Raw genomic sequence first — 23,512 nt, forward strand, 5'->3', positions numbered from 1 at the left:
GGGAAAGACTGTTTATGTGGGTGGATAGTAATAGGACAAGGAGGAATGGTTTTAAACTATGACAGGGGAGGTTTAGGTTAGATATTAGGAGGAAGTTTTTCACTCAGAGAGCGGTGTCCCACTGGAACAAAGGAGGTTGTGGATGCCTCATCCCTGGAGGCATTTGGGGCCAGGCTGGATGGGGCTCTGGGCAGCCTGGTGTAGTGTTTGGCAACCCTGCACACAGCAGGGGGGTTGAAACTAGATGATCTTTGAGGTTCTTTTCAACCCAGGCAATGCTGTGATTCTGTGATTCTATGAAGCATGAGTCTGAACTGTGGCTGGCTTTGGAATGTCTGAAGAAGAGGTTTAATGTGAGACTTTTTTTCCCCACTGTAACCTACTCTCTTACACACCAAACTCATTTTTGAGGCTGTGCGCTATGCAGGTTGCTCACCAGTTTGTGACTGTTGTGAGCGATGGCTGGGCAGATTTCAGCCAGGTGTGTGAAAGGAGGAAGCTTCGCCTCCCATAGTCCGCCTTCCAGAACAAGAGGGGAGGAATAGAGAAATTGGATTCTCTGAGAGCTGAGGTGTGCAATCACAATACCATGCATCAGCTGAGCTGTGATAAGTGACCTTGTGCACACACTTAACCTGATACAAAGACAGGTACAAATTGTAAGCGCAGAGCTCTTCCATTTTCTGTGTCTCTACCGATGTGAGGCAGCTCACTGAGCTGCACTGCCAGAGACTCGAGTGCCTCCTGAAGCAAGCCAACAATATACTCTCCTGTTATCATATTCTGATGTTTAAAATCATGAAGTCAGCTGAAAAATCACGTGTCTCCTTAAAACTCCCTCTTTGGTTGCCATTAAATCTTCCTTAGAGTTTTTAAGTGGCCTTTTACAGCTTTATGTTTATTTCAAGGCCTGGAAAATCATTCTTTGTTTGTTTGGAAAATTGATATTTTACATAACAAAAAAGAAAGATCTTTGCCGCTAAGGAAAAAAAAAGTGTACTTCATATCCACAGCTCACTGTAAATCCTCATGTTTCTCTGTGGAGAAAAAAAATTCGTACTGAAAAAATTTGATAGAATATTTTTATTGTCACATGGATTACAAAATTGCCCTGTACAGAAAGATAAGAATTTTCACATCAAACTGATCTGTAGCCTTACATCTGTCCAGTGATGTGATACCACCTGTGACAGTGACTACCTTGCTTATGTTGCCTTGGTGGAACTAGATGATCTTCAAGGTCCTTTCCAACCGAAGCCATTCTGTGATTCTGTGATTCTCTAACATCTCAGTAATATAACATATGCTAGTTTTCAAGTAAGTCACAAAAAGGGAATATCCTGCAACATATTTTGCACAGGGTGCCAGTTCTGGTAGACCTCACACCAGTTAATATGACTCATAAATGCATAATTCCTATTAATATATGTGATGCAATTATTTATTGAGATGTCTGTATAAATTTTATAAATACTGAGTACATTATTCAACTATTGGATATCTCAGCATGCTATGCAAGTCTCATTGAATCATTACTTTAATTGTTTTTTTAGAGATAACATTCTGTCAGCCCTTCAAGTAGTTCTGAAATGGTAGTTGCATGGTGGGTTTTGTTGATATCCTCTTTGGTAAAAGGAGATTTTTTTTCCTCACAGAGCAAGTCCTTCCAAACCAACTTTTGGTTGACTCCTCACAAGCTGTGTGCTGTAGGACTGATTTACAAAAATGGTATTTTTCCAATTTTGTTACCAGAGAGGAGACAAAACAGCATTTTCTTAACTGGATTGTATTTTATTGTGTAATTTTCATAATGTACCACACCACATGTATTTGAGACAGACATCATGTTGCAGATTCCAAGTGTTTTTCTGGTTTTGAGTTGCCCAAATTACCAATGCCCACAAAAATGATATCTTCCTATTTCCTATTGTACATTTGTATACTAAATGAGACAGACATATTGGCAAGTACTATACTGTATGTTGTACACATCAGGGCAAAATTGAAGTTACCTGCACACCTGTGAACCTGGAATTTCCTGTCTTTTTAAATCTTCACCGTTCCAATCAATTCTATATTAGTAATCTGTTCAGCATTCGACAACTTAAACATTGATTTTTACATTATTTACATGAATATTTTACATAGAGAATTAAAATTCACAGTTCTATGTGACATGAACTGTAATGAGTTTTCATTGAAGGCTGAAACTTGGAGCTTTGGCACAGTCAGAATCAGAGAGCCTGTAAGCAATAGCCAAATCAACATGCTCTGTGAGGTTCTTATCTCAAGGTAGAAGAAAAGGGGATGAGTCAGTGTGATAATATGCTGGTTTCAGGCAGTTCTGGGATCAGCCTGCTCCAACAACTCTGAGGCCTTCTAAAGTACATTATAAGCTGTGGCAGTTGCTCTGACAGTAAGATGCACTTTGCCTTACAATCTTTGTTTGCTTATTATTTTGGCATGTTTCCCTGAGGAGTGCAAGCAGGAACAGGAATGTTGATTATGAACTGTTTATATATTGGTCAAAGCTTCCAGAAATTTCTTAGGATGAAGAGAAAGTATTTTTTTTCATTCGAGAGGTTTTTTCCAGATTGATCTCACATGGGGCTGTGGCAGAGAGTGAAGTTGCCCTTCTCAAAGAAAGGCTTCCAAGACACTGTATATGGAAATTATTAGTAATGGCAGGTTCACTAGGTCTTCTTTCCCTTGCTGTATATTTAGCTTGATTTCTATTTTTAAATCATAAGCGTGGTACATGGATTAAATGTGGCCTTTTGAAAGCCCTTCTTTCTTCTTTTCTACTGTGTTGTGTGTACGAATATAGATGTACACATGTTCATTTTTCTTGTCACTATGCATGTAAGTATATAACAGTTAATTCAGTATAAAGTCACTTGCAGTCTGCACGTATGCTGTGTAGTGTAAGCCTTGTTTCTTAACAGCAAATATATTATTATGTTGTTATTATGCTTGCAATAGCTAGTAAAATAATACTGTGGAATGATTCTTAATTAAAAATTAGAAGAATGAGTGTTCAAAGAGATTCTCCAGTATTTTGTAATCTTCAGATATGCATTCAATGAGCAATGCAAAATGTTTGTATATGAAGTTCCTGAATTCCTGTATGTTTTTACTATTGATACGTTTTAAAAACATCTTCATTTAGCTTTTAAGTTTTTTATTATTTTCTGGATTTATTGTTTTAAATATATATATTTAAAGGATTAGAGAAAAACATTTATCAATTTTCTAAATGTATTCAGGGACATAAGCTGTCTGGAAATATTTTTTTCTATTCCATTAAGAAGTACTAGTTGGAGTAGCTTTTTAAAGATAAAGAAATAGTAGGGTCACTCATTTTGCAAACAGACTGGTGATGCAAGTTTTCATATCTTAATATGGCCTCAGCTGCAAAGAGACAAAAGATGAGAAGCAGAGTGACAGTTTTAATTCATTAGTCACAGTATACTTTATATGTTTAAGCCCATCTGGCCACTTGCGTGGAACTTCGCTTGGCTGTCTCCATAAAATCTGATGCAACCCATCTTAACCTTGCACAAATAGGCATGAAATCTATAAACCGAGCAGACACAAGGAGTGTATTAGTAAGAAAAGAATGAGTCTGCTTGGTAAACTTTCAGACTAGCCAGTATGCTTCGGATCACAAAAGATAAAGGGGCTGGAAATATGAAATAAAATTTCCAATAAGGTAGTAGTCAAAGGCAGTGATGATTCCTTGGCCAAACAGATATATCACTGAAAATGAAATGTGAAATTCTTCACTGGAAAAAGGTTGTTATTAATTTAATCATTTCCCATTCATGAAGATATCCTTTTTCAGAGGAGGTTTTGGTTTTGTTTTCATTCCATATCCATTTTATATTGCTCTTTTTTAGTTATATAGTTATATTGTTAGTTTCTTTTGTATCGTTATTTTGTTTAGGCTTATTTTGGAATAATACAAGATGGGTCACAGAAATATAATCTAGTCACTTGTTAGTCCTTAGAGAAAACGTGATGGTTTTTAAGTGAACAGGTCTTCGTATCATATGTAGTTTCTATTAATGTTACTTGTAACAATATCTTTCACCTAAAAACACTAATTTCTATTCTAGTATATGATGTCACTATCCATAATTTAAAAACAAACAAGCAAACAAACAAAAAAACCCTTGTTGAATAAAACCTTGTTGAATTTACACAAAAATAAAAATGGGTTTTTCAAAGACTAAACATGGAATGTGTAAAGCAATATCCGCTCTGACTGACTAAAGGTTTCAAATTCTTGCCTGTGCAGTGATGAAATTTCCAGTGAGAACTCACTGTAGTGGGTAAGAAATCAGGAAGACAGTATTTTATCTTTGAGTTGCTTCATTTCAGTTAGCATTTTTCAGTGACTGAATATTTTTACTAACGTTCATAGAAGGTTCTTGCAAAAGTATAATGCAGAAAAAGAACAAAAGACTGATCATTGGTTGTGCTTTCATTACAGAGGAAAAAGAAAAAAAAAAAAAAACGTGGAAAAAATACACATTCATTATTTTAATTTGGGAATTTTAGGGATAAACAGTATTTGAAGAAGGCAGCATGTCCAGTAACAATAAGACTACTTGACTATTATTAACAATTCAGAACTCCTTTTTAGTCATCTTTGAGATTTTTCAGTGGTGTTAAGTGAGCAGAACTGGTTATTTTGTACTTTTACGTCTTTATGAACTCTTAAATATTCAGTCTTTTTTAATTGAAGTCAAAGTGGGAACCTGCAAAGAGTACATGGACTGTGTAATATGATATTTAAGTCATCTGTCAGAAACTGCTAAATTAAAATATATCCCTCAACATTAACATCAGGAGAATGTTCTTTGAATTTGTCTTTGTTTTGTGACTTTCTGTTTTGAGAATGTATATATATATGTAGTTGACTTCTGCATTTTCACAGAGCCCTAAGAACACACTAAGCTTGTTCTGTACTTGAGCTTTCTTCTATGTTTTTTGTTGTTTGTTTTTTTTTTTTGTCCTCTTGAATTTTCTGGGACTGTTTTTGTTTGCTAAAGTGAAAAAAAAAACAACAATCCAGTGGTCTGATTTTAGCAATCACTACAAACAGAAGCCAGTAGAGTTGGAAGAATGGGTTGTATATTGAAAACAGATATTTCTGTCCAGACCTATAAGAAGAGATTTTGATGAGCAATCTTAAGCATACTGCCTTGAAGAACTGGATACAGTCCTGTCAGTTCTTTTCGTATTGCCTCTTGCAGTTGCTCATTCAGATTAACTAGAGATTTGTGATGTCCTTCTTTTCAGATTCGCATGGAAATCCTGTATCTTCAGAAGATCAAGTCAGTTTAGCCCAGCAGATCTCTGACGTAGTAAAACAGCCTGCCTTTATTGCTGGAATTGGTGCAGCCTGTTGGATTATCCTCATGGTCTTCAGCATCTGGTTGTATCGCCACAGGAAGAAGCGAAATGGACTCACTAGTACTTATGCTGGTATCAGAAAAGGTGCCATACTATGTTTCAATCTCCAAGTTGCTGAATGCCTCTTTACTGGCAATTCATCATCAATCTCTTTCTCTTTTAAGATTTTATGCAGGATTTATCAAATTGGGCCAATATTTTCAGGAAGTTTGAATAAGTAGCTTATGTAGAAAGCACTATTATTTATGCAACATGTTGGCTTGACTTTAACTTGACTTTAAGGTATGAGCATTTAGAAAAATATCTAGACTAGCTTTTTGTAAAGGTAGTTGTATGAATGAGGAAAGTACAAGATGGATTTACATCTGGGAGCTTCCAGTATGTCCTTACTACCCAACTTTCTGAACCATCTGAAAAGAAAGCAATTGGTTGGTTGCTTATTGTCCCTCTTATTCAGTCTTTTGCTTACTGCTAAGAATACTAACAGTGGTGTCAATTACAGTGATGCTTCTGGTGTGTGTACTTGAATTTCCTTATATTCCTGGGAATGTGGTGAAAAGACTGTTTGTGAAAGCACAACAGTACATAGTACTTTCCAAGACTCTTTCATAAATGCTCTCAAGGGACCCTTGTCTGGGACTGAATTCTGGGGCTATCAAATTTTGCATCTGCGTTCAGTTACAAGGATAGCAGTGGGACTAACTTTAAAGCACTCTTAGTTTTCATGTTACCAGTACCTTTTATGTCAGATTGTTGGGCAAGCAGTGCTTTACATTATATTCCATGACAAACAAAAGTAGAATATCTACCTGAAAGATCTTCTGGAATAAAAAAAAATATCTCTCCTGATACAATAATCTTTTGATTAAGCCCTGAAGGTAAAGCTGAATTTAGTACGATGCACTTCATTACATCTCAAACCAATACTTTGTAGGCACTTATGGAGTGAAAACCATAAATTCCGGAATTAATTAGAAAGTGGAATGCTTTTGAAAGAATAGTGAGATTTTGATTCAGTATTTGGCCATCAAAAAACAGACCTAGGCTACAAAGGTGCACATATCTCAGTGGACGAAGGGTGTCATGTGACTGTATTTTTTAGTCACTTCAAATTGAATAAATGATGGATGAGACAGGTAGGCAAATATAACACAATGTATTTAACAGTAGCAGTGTGTTGCTGTGAAAAAGAAGCAGTGTTAAAATTAGCAACTGAGTGAATGGGAACCTGAAAACATTTTTTTTGGGGGGGTGGGGGGGTGGGAGGGTGCAGTGTTCAGGTGCCCTCCATGCTTTAAAATATCAATGCTTTGGGTAGGCTTTAGGCCAAGTGGTTTTATTGCAGTTGTGACCACAGAGATCAGGGACAAATTTAATTTTGTTCTTCTAGATTTTCTTAGATAAGACAGACTTCAATACTCTGCTGCATTGGCCTGCTCTGTTTTGTTTTACTAATAGCATGCTGCCATACTGCCTTTCTACAGTTCTATCAAACTAACATCGCTGTGCTTTCAGCAGTACCTACAATTAAGCAAAAGGCATACAATTTGTCCTAAAAAACGGTCACTTTAATGGCATCAACTATTGCTCTAGTGCTTGAAACAGCTGTGTTGTTCAATATTTTCTAAAAAAATACCTTTTGTGTAATTTGGTGTGGATTTTTATAAAAACATATGCCAAAAAAAACAGGGTATACATCTCCATTATCAAGTATTCCTCAAGAAAAAAAAAAAATCCTCAAGATGCACTCTACAGTGCATCAAGTCATCACTTCAAGTGCAAACTTTTTTCAGTCTTGCATTTATTTGTTTATTTTTATGTTTAGCTTCAGGCCTGACATCTGCTAAAACTCCCACACACACATATTGTACTAGTACTCTTACACACTCAAACGAGTTTATTATTAGAAGCTCTGTGAATTAAGTTGTTCCTTTGTGTGGTTGCTGTAAAAATTTCATTTAGTTGAACCTCTGTTCCTCTGTTCTCTATTTCTTTAAAAACAAATCTAGGTTTATTACTCAGCTTGCAGGCAAGTAGTGAGTCAGTAGTTTTAGATTTTTTTCATGCCCTTATGATTGCAAGTTAATTTTTGAGACACTTGATTTCTTTTGAATAACTGTTTTTTAAATACACCTTCTGTTTTAATGAAAGCTTGTTATGACAGTTCTATATTTTTGAATGTAGCTAAATTAAAGTTGACTGTGTGAAAAGGCCTAGCTCAAAGAAAATGCAGTGGAACTCTCACAGTAAAGAGCTGTACTATAAATCAAGCCTGGATTAGGTAAAATGCTTAAAGGTTCTTCTTTTTGCACTCTATCGTACTCTTAGGAATAAATTGGATTGGAAAAAGCAGGGGGAACCTAGAACATTTCCTGAATTATAAAAACAAGACATTCTGGAGCCTACCCCCCCAATCTCAGAGTTATTGCATAAACTGTAGTAAGAGATTGTTCTCTCAGCTAGAACCTTTTCTTTCTGTGATACATTTGCTGATCAAATTCCATCTGAAATTTTCTTTTAGTGAATATTTTATTATTCCTCTTACACTGGTCTTTGTTTTTATTAGATCAAAAAGGGCAATATTAGCCTTTTTTTACCCATCAGTGGTAGAAAAACTATACTGTCTTGTCAACAGGAGGGGGAGCATGTGCTAATAGGAAAAGCAGATGCTATCTCTCTGTATTTGGATTAAGGGCCCTATTGATCCAAAGAGGATTTATAGTGGCAGTGAGAGTGAAGATTGTCAAGCAGCGTCACTGTTCCATTGTTAACCTTTCCCTCCTAAAGCCATGGCTTGAAAGGTTGAAAGGTATTACATCCTTAAGGTAGATAATAACTGTTTAGCAATTTCTTCTATGAAAACAAAAATGAGTTGCTGCAGTAGGTTTTAGGGCTTTTTTTAAAAAAAGAAATGGTGCAATTCTTGATACAGTAAAGCAGAAGTTGTCTTTCTTCCTTTATATGTTTATTTTCTTACTTAATGCCTAAGTGTACCTGTTAGTTGAGCGTAATAGCATTTACTTGGTTCTCTTGGTAAGGTACAGATAAAATTCAATGGGACCTTGATAAGGCTTTGTTAAGAATTTGTCATTCTGCTTTCTAAAATGATTAGCAGTGTAGGGTTTTTGTTTGTAGTAGGGTCTTCAGAAAAACTGAAGATACCAAACTGAAGGGTAGTCAGAGGCAAAACCACAGTCATTCCCTTCAGGAGCACAGTGGAGTATCAAACTTTTTTCCAGTGGTGCCTGTGGAGACAATCTTTTGAATCACAAACTTAGTTCTACTTCTGTGTCAGTGTGACTGAACTTCTGGGTTAGTTATTTGCATTTGTTTTATGTTCAGCTGTCTGCTAGATTTATACTAATGTGGTATGTTTCCCTTTCTTTCTTCAGCTTAATAACCAGTTTGTATTTTGTTTTGATTTTTCAGTCCCGTCTTTTACCTTCACACCAACAGGTATATATTTGCACTTTTCCCCCCTTCTTTGTTACTCAGCATGTGTTCATGGTACTGTTTCTCCTTTTCTGGCATAACCAGCCCAGCTGTTTGGAAGTTTTTTTAAAATAATTTCATTAATGACAAGTATCATAATGTTATTCTCTAAGTAGTCTATACTTGCTTTGTATCTGACGCTTTTATTCCATTTTTGTGTACCATTTTGTCATATACCATGTGATGCAAGCACACCATTTTGTAGCATGCTTCTGTCAGTTTGTGCAACCTGAGCTCTCTCTTCTTGGCATTGCAATGAAGTAGTGTGGCCTCCTCCATCTAGTGATGTCAAAGGCACCTCTGATGGAGGAGAAATGACTTTGCAGAGCCTAGGTGCTGAGTTGTAAGGGATTACAACATTGGTAAAATGGGATTATATTTGCTGAAATAGTTTCCTATTATCTTTGCATTAAATCAGTATCCTAGGAGTTGCTTCTTTTAAAAAATACAGAAAATCAAAGCAAATTATCAGTTAAATTTATTTGCTTGCTGCCTTAAAACATGTTTGTGCTACAAAATTACAAAGCAGTATTCCTGTTATACATGTTATATTTTGAATTTGGGGTGGGTTTAAAATCATCTTCTTTTTCTCTTTGCTTAAAAATGTATGAAATATAGACCACCATAGTCAGCGGGGGAGAGCCTTTCTGTTCTGTAGATGGGACCTTCAGTCAGCCTCACAGTCTGGGAGGTCAGCAGGTTCTCCTCTGCAGTGGAAACACTTCATCACATTCACTACTCACCACTGTTGTATGTACATTCCTTTTAGCTACAAGCTGAGTGAATAGGCAGGTCATATCTTTCTCCTTAGTTCTAAATCACTTATTTTCACAAAAGCCCTGTGTATATCTGGGGAGGGTAAAAGCCACTTAATTCCTTCTCTGCAAAATCAGCCAAAAGTATCTATCTCAAAATATTAGCTCAAAATTGCTGCACTGATTTGGCCCCTGGACAACAGCTGTGTTACATCCTCCAGCTGTGTTGCATCCTCCAGGTTGGACTGCAGCTGAAGCAAACTTATGTCTTTCTGCATTCCTTGACAGAGACCTAGCAATAATTGGTTAAATTCTTATCCACATGCTTTTAATCACACTGAATAGTATCTTGTTGTAAAAGTCATCCTGTTATGTTCAGTGGATTTGCTTACTGTTCAGCATGAGTCAGAGTGGCCCCTAACGTTTCTGTAGTCCTTTGAGATCCACAGTAGAGACTAATTCAAATTATTATTTTGCTGTTACTTAATTGGCTTAACAGCTTCTATTGCAGTCACAATTGTAGCATGCTACTGAAATTCTGCAGAGGTTGGTAGGTTAGCTAATATGCATTTTCTCAGCTGGGTTCTTAACATTAAAGGAAAATATACCTCAGCTCCATAAGATATGTCAAAGCTGCAAAATAAATAGCACTGGAATTTTTAAAGAAATTGGAAAAACATGAACTATGGGAAACATTTAAAGGAAAAAAAATCCCTTTTCAATCCATGATTCTAGTCATGCGTCCTATTGACTTTAAATGGTACCAGACCTTCTTCTTTAGCATTACCTACAGTAAGATTTACCTGTAGAAAGCGTTCTACATTTTAATCCTGTTGTTGTAATCACTGCCAGCATTTATCTCTCTCTTGCAGACTCCCAGTTTGGAGTTCTTCTAAAGAGCAGAATTTGGCTGCTTTTCTTCAACACATTCTTAGATGGGAAATGTTGAATCCATGAACATATGCAAGGAGGCAGTCTCCTTAACCCTTTGCCTAGTCCACTGCAAGCCTGCAAAACATATAGCACTGATTCTTCTGGGTGCATTACTTATAATAATTTCTTAACCATGATGCTTCCTGTGAAGGATATGCAGTGCTTGCCAAAAAAATAAAAGCATGTGCACATGCACTTAGTTAATGTGTAATGCTTATGAAGTAGCAAAAGCCATTCCTACTAATTTAGGAAGCAGTCTTTCTGCCAGTGATTTTTTAACAAGATTTATACATGTAAAGGTTTAGATTAAAAAAAAAAAAAAAGCTATCATTATTAAATCCAATTGTAAAATGTTGTAAAACTCAAAGCTTCTGTGGACTTTTAGAGTAAACTTGTTCCAGGAGTAAAGTGCAGAAGCATTCAGAAAAACCATGTGTTTTTGTAGTAGTTTCAGCTGTAACGAGCCACTGTTTACATTGGAAGTAAAGTATGTTATAAAATCATGCTACCTCTTTTATCTTACCAAGAGAATAAGGTAGAGCAAAGCTTTAACATTTACTCATTCATGAAATAAATATATGACCTAAATTCTACCACAGAGTAACTCCTCTGAAGTCAGCAGAGCTATGTTAAGGATAAGTTCGACCTGATGTATGGCTTCCTGCTTTCTTAAGCGATACGTGTGTTTGTTTGTGTTTTTCTGAATGGAACTGAAATATGAAACTTTGATGGAGCTAAGAGTAGCAATTATCAAGAAACAGAAGTATTATGTATAAACTTGCATTAGAAGGAGTGACTTTCAGGATGAAATTCTCAATTCATGTATAAACACTGTACATTTACTGTCTTAGCTGAAATGAAACAAAAGCAGGTTTAATACTACTGTTTAAGAATCTTTTCTGCTTTTTAAATTATTTCATTTTTTATCTTTAAATATTACAGTAACCTATCAGAGAGGAGGAGATGCCGTAAGCAGTGGAGGCAGGTAATTACGTGCTTTGTTTTTTAATGCTGTAAATTGTGTACAACAACCTTTAAAGATGCTGGGAGTACAGTTGTCCTTGTAAGTGGTGGCATAACAGCAATATGAGAAAATGCATTTTAATGTATAATATAAATGTATACGTTTGGACCATGTATTTTTCTGCTTAGAAAGAAGTGATCTTAGTTTCTAGATTGATTTCCAAAGAATGGGTCATGGGTATTTTTAGCTGAGTTGCTTTGTTAACCTGTAAAAGCTGCATCTCAAAAAAATGAGCAGCAGAGGGAGCACTTTAACTTCAAAATAGAGGTCTGATGGTGGTAGCTGATTGAAGGAGCAGAAGTAATTAAGTCGAGGCATTGATGAAGATTGAGAAATATAGATGGTTCGCAAACACAACAGAGAAAAAAAAAACATTTATTGGAAATTTTTTCTGAAGACACAAGTTGCTTGTTAGGTGACTTGCTGTCTATGCAAAACAGTTAAAGCATCACTTGCAAGAAATCTGCACTGTGGAAGAGAGGGAAACACGTAGGTTTTTAATTTAAAGCCTCCTTCTTACAGAAGTAAGTCTATTCCAGATTTAGGAGTTAACTAAAATATGCTTACTGGCTTTATGTTATTAGTTAGTGAATGGCAATGGACAAAACAGTGGTTTATTTTTTCCACATAGAGATGGGGATATCCTCAGGACATAAAACAACAGTTTTAGCAAAAAAAAAAAAAAAAAAAAAAAGCATGTCAGAGCAGTGTCACTTTATTAGCACACTTTTTTTTTTCTTTTTTTTTTTTCCTCTGGCATTTTCCATGCATACCCTTTTGTAAGCATTTGAGTTAAGGATTTGGCATGACACTGGAATAAACATTAAAATCTCGGAGAACAGCTGGGTGATAAATTCTTATATCAATTCCTGTTTCACAAGTGGTATTTTGTTATTCCTAATTTGCAAGACCATACAAAAATTTGGTAATGGTAAAGATTAGGCATAAAATTAAACATTCCCAGTATGCTAGAATGCTATGCATATTAATCTGCTGCTGCTACTGAATCTGGCACATTAAGAGCAACTGTGGATCTCTGTGTCCTGAACTGCATGCTGCTGTGTTGCTGCAGTCATAAAACCAAGGAGGAAAACCTCTAGAACGGTTACCATGCAATGTTTGAATGGACAAACCTGTAAATCACTGGGCTGCTGCCTTCACCCCAGGATAGTGAGAAAATAAGAGAGAGCAGATACAGACCATCTTTCCCTGACAAGGTTGTTCAGAAAGATACACAGTTAACAGCCTTTTGTGCTCTTTGTGCCACTGTGCTTTCGGCTCTTCCCATAGCATGAGGTAGACAAAGCACAGTCTCATAGATGCAGAGGGCAGAAATGAACCCAGAAGTGTCTACTTCGTGTGCAGTCATTTTATAGCTGCTGAAGAAGCAGCACTTGTATTTACTGTCCTTGTTCTAAGGATCAGTGTCACAATCTAGTACTGTAATTGGTTCAAGGTGCTAACATCTTTGCTTCTTTTGTCCATTCAAGTATATGGCATTTATAGAGCATCTGACATTGTACAGTATTTAGTAGAATATAAAACACAATTCTGCTATATGAAACATCTTTGTGTACGAAAATCTTTACTCTGAATTTCATATTCAGTGCTTTCACTTCCCCACATTATATTCACAATGTTTTGGAAAGGTTTAGCCTTTTAGCCAAGTGCGGTTATACACGCATGTTAAAGCAGTATTTAGAATTCAAAATATCACATTCAGCTATTTCAAAATAATGCATGTTTCAATGGTGCTGAAAAAATACCCACTTCTGTGGCAATCCCTCTTCCGGACAGAATTCAAGTAATAGTAATTAGAGTGGATTGACTCCAGCCAGCATCCAGGCACCCACACAGCTGCTTGCTTGTTCCACCCCACCAAATACTAGGCCAGCATTTGAAGGATTCAAGTAATTCACTGCAGAGGTTAAAGATCTTTGGAAAAGATGATCTCCTATCTTGTACCAGGCCATGGAGCTGCAATGCAAACATCTCGGTCCTCAGTTCCACCTAAATGGCTGCAGCAGAGTTTCCCCCTGCTTATATATCTCATAACACATTTCTTGCAGGACAACTTGTTTAAATACAAAGCAAATTTTAGCAGCAAAGGAAGTATCACTCTCTATACAGAAACCCAATGCACAAGCCTTGGAAGTGCTTGAACATTCTGGAAGGCTTTGTCTTTTCCAAATGCTAGAGATATATTTTCACTAAGAATTAGGGGGGAAAAAAAAAAATAAAGGCAGGTTATTTCAAATTGGCTGGGCTGCTCATGGGACAACATAGTTGTACATTTATTTCAGATTTACAAAAAATATTTGTCTAATGCATGTGTATTTGCTGGTTTATTAGCCTGACAGTAAGTCATGCCTCATCACCTCCCATGTTAAATTGTCAGGTGACTTATGCTGTGGAGAAATATATTCACATATGGATGTATAGATGTTTTAAATGTCATTCTGAGATTGTGATTTAAGCCTGCAGCATTAGCAGACTATATATCCTGCATAACAAACCACATGCAGTTTGTATTCTCAACTAGTGATTTCAGAGGTTAACATTTTATTTTTTAAGAACATTTCCAGTAGTTCCATATGATCCATAACAATAGTAGTATCTGATAGTGATTAGTACCTGTCTTCATAAATTACCAAAAGTTTGTGACTATTCACTTGCAAATTTTTTGCAAATGAATCTTATTTCTCCATATCCATCTTACTTCCATGCTTGAGGTCTGTACTTATTTGTTTCAAATACCAATCCCCACTTTTTCTTCCCTTGTTTTCTTTAAGAGATAAGGAGAAAAGATGCCAAGAAAAATGAAGTTCTTCCCTCCAACCACCCCCCTCCCCCCCCCCCAAAAAAAAAGAAAAGCCAATAAACTCAAAGTGTTACAGACATTTAAAGGGTGCACACAAACACAGATGTGCAGTTCAGCGCTTCAGAATAGGAGACTATATAAAAAACTAGAAACAACTGTACCAAAGAATCAAGCTGTGTTTTTCAGTTCTTAAGCCCTTAAACTCAGAAGGTGGTAAGGTGCTGGCACAGGCTGCCCAGAGAAACTGTGGAAGGTGTTCATGGCCAGTTTGGGTGGGGCCCTGGGCAGCCTAAGCTGGTGAGGGATAGTCCTGCCCATGGCAGGGGAATTGGAAATAAATGATCTTTGAGGTCCCTTCCAACCCAAGCTGTTCTGTAATTCTATGAAACATGTGGCATCAAACTTAATGTGAAGAATTAATTGCAGCTTGAAAATGTCTCTGTTTAGTTTCTGAAGTGACCAAACTTTGTTTCTAAAGGCCAGGACTCCTGAACATCAGTGAACCAGCCACACAGCCCTGGCTAGCAGATACTTGGCCTAACACAGGGAACAATCACAATGACTGCTCCATCAACTGCTGCACCTCTGGCAACGGAAACAGTGATGGCAACCTTACAACATACAGTCGACCAGGTTAGATATGTTTCTACCTTGCTAAGGAACTTTCTTTACACAGTACATAAATACATAAAGTACAAAATACATGAGAACAGATTTACTTTTCTTTTTTATTTCCAATATGTTCACATTTAATGTAGTTTCATTCCGCTATGTCATGATTATGCTTTCTGTTCATCTTTGAATCCTGATTTTTCCGTTCCCTTCGGTCCCCAGCCAGTCGTGTCAAAAACTGAAGGAGCCTTTGCAGTGTTCCATATTACCAAAAGTTGCGCTGAACATGTATGTTCTCACATCTGGCAAACATAAGGCAATTTCATTTTGTTTTGTACATCTTTGTTACTTGGCTGGAGAAGGACAAATACCAAAATGGTACCGGTGACATTTTCAACAAGTTTGGGGCATGTTGGGTAGAAAGAAAGGAAAATCTCTACAGTACTTGCCAGACACTCTTTGGCACATTAAGAACCTCCTTTGGAATTCCATTCTGTACAAAAGTGGGTAGTTGGTTTTCTATTTAGGATGTGTGAATAAAAATAAGTTAACTTCACTATCTGAAAGCAATTGTGAAATCTTACGTTAAAAGCTCAATCCCAGGATCTTGGGCAGGATTCGGAGTAGTCTTAAAGAAAACTTTGTGAGTGCAGTAGGAAGACCAAAGGAGAAAATTATCTGGAAGTACTATTTGTTATAGAATTTGTTTTACAAAGACCTGATAATCCTTTTGTTTTAACACAATCATTGTAACTGGTGAGAAATGAAAATGTATCTTTTCTGTATTGCCTACAGTCTGCCAGCATCTGTAGCTAATTTTTGCTAGGAACACTTCCTAGAATTTCTGAAAGGAAGTATGATTGCCTATAGTGAAGTTGCATAAGTGCAAAACAGCTTTACCTCCAGCATAATTAATGTGAAACCAGCCATAATGTGATAGTGGTAATTCATCTCCTGCTGTATCCTGTCTGACAGTGACCAGTGCCAGGTGCTTCAGGAGAAGGTGAAAGATTTTAACATTAGGGATTTGTGTTTTTTTCTGCCTGAGGATATTATGCCCACAAATAGCTATGTAAAGAGATTTCTGATAGAGACATGAGCCAGCAGTGTGCACTGGCAGCTATAAGGGCAAACCACATTTTGGAATGTATTAAACACAGCACAGCTAGCTTGTCAAAAGAGGAGATTCCTTGCTACATCTAGCATTGGTATGGCTTCACCTTGAATACTGTGTGCAATTCTTGGCTCTACCATATAAAAAGGATGTTAAGGTCCTTTGAAGTGTCCAAAGAATGGCAACAAAACCAGTAACATAGCTGAAGACATGTCCTGTGAGGAGAGGCTGAGGACCCTTGGGCTGTCTAGTTTAGAGAAGAGGCCAATAGGTGAACTCACTGCTCTCTGTAGCTCTGTGAGGAGAGGAGGCATAGGGCAGTACTGAACTCTTCTCCTGGGAGCTGTGATGGGAACAGCACAGAGCTGCACTAGGGTAGGCTTGGGCTGGTCAGCAGGGAACATTTCTGTATCATAAAGTTAGTCAAGCTCTGTTACAGGCTTCTGAGAGAAGTGATTGATGCCCTATGCCTGTCAGTGTTCAAGAGGCATTTGGACAGTGCCCTCGATATCATGCTTTAATTTTTGGCTTGCCCTGTGAGTCTTACTTTTGGCAGTTAGACTCAATGGTTTTTGATAGTTCCTTCCAGCTGGACTATTCTTTTCTGATCTATTTGATTCTGTTCATCTCTTGTAGAGAACACAAATGGCAGATTTGAGTAACTGAAACTTAACAAATTCAGTAAAGGAAGAGAATGACATTTCTGAGACTTGCAGACTGTTTTAACAGTGGTTATAGCATCAGATACTCTCTTGATTTAGCTTTAGTATTAAGCTTGGTTGTGTTGCAAAGTGCTTCCTTCCTCTGAAGTAGAGATTGCAAACTTGGGGGTCAGACAAGTAGTTCCTAGTGATTCTTCTAACCTAACAGAATGGGAACATGTTGTTCCAAAGGGAAATGCTACAAAAATGTCTAACAGGATAAATCTTCTGTTATAAAGGTGGGCCAGTTTTGTTTAAGTACTTTGTATGAGGAATTCTATTACATTTGTATTAAAATGTTTCTTCTGCATAAATTGTATAGATTATGTTGCCCTATACAAAAATCAGATGCAGTTGAAAGTGGAAGGAGGTGAGAATTTATGTCACAAGTGACTCTACAAGGATAATATACCAACACATAAACTATTGGGAATTAGGAATATATTGGATATATAATTGCCCAGTATAATATAATGCCCTTGGAAAGGAGAAATGACTTGTGTGGTCTCAGTAGGTGAGAGAAAAATCAGAAATGAAGACATTTAAGAAGAAAGAATCATGAAGGAGAAGATTGTGAGACAATAAATAAATATCAACTCACGTAAGAAAGGAAAATAAATCAAACAGTAAAACCTTCAAAAATACAAGCTGAAGGGTATGCAGTGTGCAATGAATAAATTGTATGTGGCATGTTCTCGTACTGTTCCTTAATCACTGTAAATGGGGATCACTGATTTTCTTCCTCAAATATTATTTTGTTCCTCTTTTCAGTAAATATTTCTCAAGAAAAATGTATGTGTTAGGGAATATTTTTGAAATTGAATGTCCTTTGTATTTAGAAGTTATTTCATGTAGTACAATAGTCAAATCCTGAATTCTGTACTTATTTTTACTTGGCAACCTTTCTGGTAAAATAAATACAGCCTTCACAGGTAATGGACTTAAAGTTTCAATTAAAACACTTTAACATAAATGCTACATATTTTTAAAGATGAAAAGTATATTCCTGGTGTTACATAATTATTGATGCATTAATCAGCTGGAAAATGATAATTCTTGTTTAATGATCATGGAATGCTGTTTTCACTCAACCTTCTAAATGCCTATCCACAGACTGCATTACTCCATTCAGTATTCTTCCAAAAGACTGGTTAAGGAAAGGAAAAAAAAATTGCTGAACTACTGTCATAGAAGATAGAGAAGCTGGAAAGGCAGACACATTGATTCACACAGTAGTGGCCTCAGCATCAATGCACATTTGGTTAACATATGATTGTGATAAGTACTGATCTAATGATGCAATAACTATTAGAAGAATGAATTTATGCTATCTATGCAGTCTACATTTAGCACACCAGGACGGTGGTATCACTACGGCATTACCCTGAAGAATTCAAAGCAATTAGCAAAAATCCAGAGTGTTTTCCTGTCTTTTTGTTTTAAACCAACATACAATACTGTACAAGGAATGCTAATAAATAATGCTAAAATAAAGTTTTGCTGCTGGGTACTGAGTTACCGTTAACATTGTACTGTTTCCCTTCAATTCTGTTAACATGAAATCATTTTTCAGTCTGTTTCGTAAAAATCTGTTGTATACAGTTTCTTATACTGATAGCAAAAGTCTAAATTCTGTTTATTCTGTGTTGATGCAAAATTACTGTCTCATAAAGTTACTGCCGCTATAAAATTTGGGTTGATTTTTCCTTTGAGTGAAAATTATCGCAGTGATTCATTGGATGCTCATACTGTCAATGTGGCCAACATAAGAAAAATAAAAATAAAAAAAAAAGAAAGAAACAATGCTAAAGGGAAAAAAAAAAAAAAAAAAGAAAAAAAAAAGGTAAGTCATAGAAGATACAATTCAGTAGATCTCAATTTACAGTGAAACAGAAGAGACTTAATACTGTAAGTAATAGCTTATGAGGTAAATTATATTCTATAAATTATTTAGTTAATTACAGTAGCTTGTGGTTATGAACCGTATAGTTTTGCACTGAAAAAAATTTAAGGGGAATTTCATTGAAAGTATAGCGTAAGCGAACAGAATGACCTTTTCTTTTTTCTTTCCTCTGTGGTTAGCCGATTGTATAGCAAATTACAACAATCAGCTGGACAACAAGCAGACAAACCTGATGTTGCCTGAGTCAACTGTATATGGTGACGTGGACCTAAGCAACAAAATCAATGAGATGAAAACCTTCAATAGTCCAAATCTAAAGGATGGAAGATTTGTCAGCCAACCTGGGCAGCCCACTCCTTATGCCACCACTCAACTCATCCAGTCAAATATCAGCAATAATGTTAACAATGGCAGCGGGGATACGAATGAGAAACACTGGAAACCCTCTGTTCAGCAAAAGCAAGAGGTTGCACCCATACAGTACAACATTATGGAGCAAAACAAATTAAACAAAGGTGAAGAGTTTTTAGCTTGTTTCTCCTCTTTAGGCGTCAGAGGAGTTTTGACCTTCTGGTGCTGGGAGTCTAAAGCTTTCAGGTTCAGCAGTTACAGTCTTCTGTGGTGCTTTTAGATGTCTCTCTCTTTAGGTTTAGAAATTGTCAGCTAACAGTGTCAGAAAGTTAATTAGCACCACAATAAACTTCAGATATTGAATTTATTATAACAAATAAGAAGTTGTATCTTTAGAAAAAAAACTGTATAAAATATATTTCCTATGGATTTGAGATTAATTTAAATTTAATAGTAGTGAAGGGATTGGTTAAGGCAGAGGCCACATATTTTATTCATAAGCCAGATGCATGGTAGTTACATTATACTCTACCTTAAATTTTAAATAGGTCAACCTACTCTTCCCAGTCGTGGATGGAGACTAATTAAATCTACATGTTCATGTAAATGAATGAAATTTTGCATATGAAACTCTGTAAAATTGTATTGTATTGTACACTGGGGACAGAAATGGAGCTATGCAATTCATTTTAGACTTATTCCTAGCAAGCCTTCCATTCACATATTCAGAGGCAAAGCTACTGCACACAATTTTGGAAACTAAATTCCTTTGTTACCCTGACTGAAGTCTGTGGATCCAGAAGCTAAAAATAAATTGATTTCAGTGTTAACGTGAAACATCAGAATGTACCTTTGTGGCCTTGAGGGCATGTGGGAGTTAGAAGAAATAGGTATGTGATTTCTTGCTGGCCCTCTGGGCTACCATGCAACCTCTTTTAATAACCTGATTTGCAAAACAGTATCCCTAGGAACTGGACTCATTCTAACTTTGAGCTTCTTGCATGGATTGCTGTAACTCAAGTGGTCGCATAGTGATAACTTATGCAGTAAAAAGATGCACTTCATTACAGGAATGTTGATTCCTCTACCAGACTTATCTGCTCATAGAGTTCAAAGGTTGATATAAAATGTGACACCTTCCCTTGACGTAAACATTTCAAAAGAAAATCCAATTTTTGTGGCTCTTTACTAGAGGGTAAAAGATGTTTTTTTGTTGGGTTTTTTTTTTTTTTTTTGGTAATTATGTTTTCTTTCATGAACTGTGTATTACATATCTGTTTCGGAATTAAAGTATGTTTTGGTTTTATACCCTGGAAGATACTGCATCTTTCAAACTGTGTATGTTACAGCTGCATATTCTCTAGCATACTGTAGTGTGGAAGGCCCCCTTAAAGCATTGTCTGCTGACAGTCATATATACATATTTCAGAGTGTTGATTTACTGTTTATCCTCTGTGTAAACATATGCAGTATGTAGAGCTTCAGCGTGGTCTGTGGAATGCGGCTAGGCTGAGAAACTATTACAGAATACACTCTGGTGTGGAATTCATCATTTTGCTCTTTTTCCCATGCTTACATTATCACAAACGTTTCTGCAGCAGATGGGGACTGGATTCTTAGTTTTGTTTATTTTTATTTTCTTTTGCCATTTTATGAGTCAGTATTCTGATCTTGGATTTCTCATTTCCTAAGACAAAACCATCTTGCTGACAATTATACCTACAGCTTTTGTGATGGGAAATAACCATTTTGATGAGTTAAATGCTATACTTCATCGTTGCTACTTTATGTCCAATGGTTCTGTTTATGATGCAGTTTTATTTGTCATATGAAGAGTAACTCAGCTCCCTTATGTTCTCTGTAAATTATAAATACTTTTTGGCATGAAAGTACTGTTTTCTCAGACAAGCATTTTACTTCTGAAAAAGTTTTGGGGATCTGGTTGCCAAATCTCGATTTAAAAGTCATATATGTATCAAGTACTTCAGAAATGGAGAATGCCGATACTGTCATGGTCATTGGCAAAAAAGATCCCGTGCATTGCTAGGATTTACATGAGCCAATATAAACAGAAATCTTCTTAGGGAGTAGTAGACCTTGAATGAAGACCTCCTCTGTTGTAAACCAAATTCAGTGGAGCTGCACTGTTGTTCCAGCAAACCATTCAGCCCTTGTCATACAGGACTGACTCCTCTGTGGGTTTGTCACCTTTGAAATACAAAAAGTAGCTACCATAGTCCACTGGCTGCCTTTTATGCATAAATTAAGCAGAGACCATGTAAAATCAATCAAGGTGACGATCCATTCATATGCAAAATGCCCATATAGATCTATATGTCATTGCAGAGGCATTGCTACTATCCTGTGCATAGGATTTACTCCCATGATTTTCCTTAAAATTACAGAGACAACTTAAAAATAAATTGTCATTATAGAATGATTTTCCTTGCAAAAAAAAATCAATGTTTTCTTTTTTTCAGTATTTTCAGGAAATCTGCTTTGTGCTGTAAAGATGATTTGTTTCTACAGAGTAGCATTAACTATACTATTAAACTTTCAGATTACCGAGTAAATGACAACATTGCTCCAACAATTCCATACAACCAGTCATACGACCAGAATACAGGTGGATCTTACAACAGCTCAGATAGAGGCAGTAGCACATCTGGTAAGTATCTAAAATGTTTTCCAAATGTTACGGTGTTTGGTCCTTCTAGCCATTGTTAGCACGTGTTACTGGACTTAAAGAAAGGATGAGACACAGGAAAATTACGTAGTACAGGGATGTTAAACAGCATGAAAACTGGTTCAATAGGTGCCTGTGTTTTTGTTGCATTCCCATGATTGCTTACTGCCATCTAAATGTACATTAGTTGATGGTTGAAAACTGTCAAAACTATGAAATCAAGTTGGATTTGGATCTCATAATACTCATACCGTCCTGGCTAATGCTATGATCTCCAGATAGAAAAGTCATGACAATTATTTTAATTTATGTGTTAACTGTTGACTTCCTTATGCTGTACTGACTCCTTTTCCATCTGTGAGCTCTGTGCATTTGAGAGAATTTTATGCCCAGAACAGTCTCAAGATACCCAAAGATTTTTTAACCAATCCCATAAACTTTAAAGACCATTTATGTGTACAGCTATTTTTACACAATTCAGTCACTATACATCAAAATACTCTTGTACATCATTTAAATGTAGACAGCAAATAATTCAAGTCAAATTTTGTTTCTCCTAGGCATCTCGTATGCAAAACACTGAACAGTCCTTTGTAGAAATCTTGAAATGAAACTTAGATTTTTGCACCAGGGAACATTGACCAGGAAACTGAAACTGTGCTCTGGAGCAACAGAATATATTTAATTGCTATTGCATTGGCATTAACTGCTAAGTTTCAGCTTCTGTATTTAGGAGAGGGGTGGGAGATTTTCAGAGGCAAATCAGAACCACGCATAGGCTTGATCTGGTGCTTTACTGTAAGTCTGGTACTTACCTTATGTTTATCTCTATTGAGCTGATGATAGGCTGAGCTATGATCACAGTCATAGACTTGGTGGAGTTCTGCTAATGAAGGCTAGGGTTTTCCTTTTCACTTTCTGTTCTGCTGTCTCCTTTGATAACCTTGTTGCCTTAATCCTACCCTGTGCTTTGTCTTAACCTATTATGACTGAGGGTGTGCCTGTGGATGAGTGGAATTCTCAATGGCTGAGGTGAGATGGATGAGCATAGCTCCTAGTCCTCCCATCTGTTCATGGTGTTCCTGTAGGAATCAGCCTTTCACCTGGGTCTGTAACACAGGAATGTGGTGCTGAGTCTCTTCAATGGCTTTAAGATCTGAAATTCAGAATGAAACGTTTCAGTGTGTGAGCCCATGCATATTAAAAAAGAGAAGGTGATATTCTCCATGCTGACACCTATTACGGTTATTCTAATGCTAAAAATTTATAGTCCTATACCACAGACTCCAGCGGGAATGAAGCAAGGTGACCAGAGTAATAAATTAATTGTGCTGAACTTAGTATATGTCACGGTGCTTAGGGAAGAGAATGCAGATGATGGTCGCCTTGGGATGCTTAAGGATCTTGCTTGACATACAAGATACACCAGGAAAATAATTGCGCATAGCAAAAATATACTGATGTACTGATATCTGGCAGCTAGTGTGGGGCAACAATAGGCAGAACTACTGTATATAAGAACAGAAAAACTGAGGTAGCAGAAGTGAGAATAACAAGCTTCTCAAATCTCACTGCAACATATGCAATCTTGTGTCTAGGCTTAACTATGAAGGTATAAAACCATGTCGCAGTTGAAGAAGAAAACATTTAAAAATATGGTGACTTTATATGCAATTAAAGAAGTAACAGCAACAAAGAA

The 23,512-nt window shown here is 36.5% G+C and overlaps 1 protein-coding gene across 7 annotated transcripts in view; it reads left to right on the forward strand.

The window, feature by feature from the left end:
- The window catches only part of ROBO1 (roundabout guidance receptor 1), a 690,543-nt gene that overhangs the window by 648,608 nt on the left and 18,423 nt on the right, over nt 1–23,512 (forward strand). For 5 of the 7 annotated variants that reach the window (XM_052666594.1, XM_052666603.1, XM_052666613.1 and 2 more), the window contains 6 exons: nt 5,308–5,505; nt 8,851–8,877; nt 11,544–11,586; nt 14,925–15,079; nt 18,956–19,291; nt 21,688–21,795. In XM_052666594.1, the coding sequence (XP_052522554.1) occupies nt 5,308–5,505; nt 8,851–8,877; nt 11,544–11,586; nt 14,925–15,079; nt 18,956–19,291; nt 21,688–21,795 (867 nt within the window). The remainder of the gene's footprint in view (nt 1–5,307; nt 5,506–8,850; nt 8,878–11,543; nt 11,587–14,924; nt 15,080–18,955; nt 19,292–21,687; nt 21,796–23,512) is intronic. The other 2 variants (XM_052666640.1, XM_052666623.1) reach the window with 2 other exon arrangements.

The sequence above is a fragment of the Tympanuchus pallidicinctus genome, unplaced genomic scaffold (assembly GCF_026119805.1).
Source record: "Tympanuchus pallidicinctus isolate F22 unplaced genomic scaffold, pur_lepc_1.0 scaffold10, whole genome shotgun sequence".
Lineage (NCBI taxonomy): Eukaryota > Metazoa > Chordata > Aves > Galliformes > Phasianidae > Tympanuchus > Tympanuchus pallidicinctus.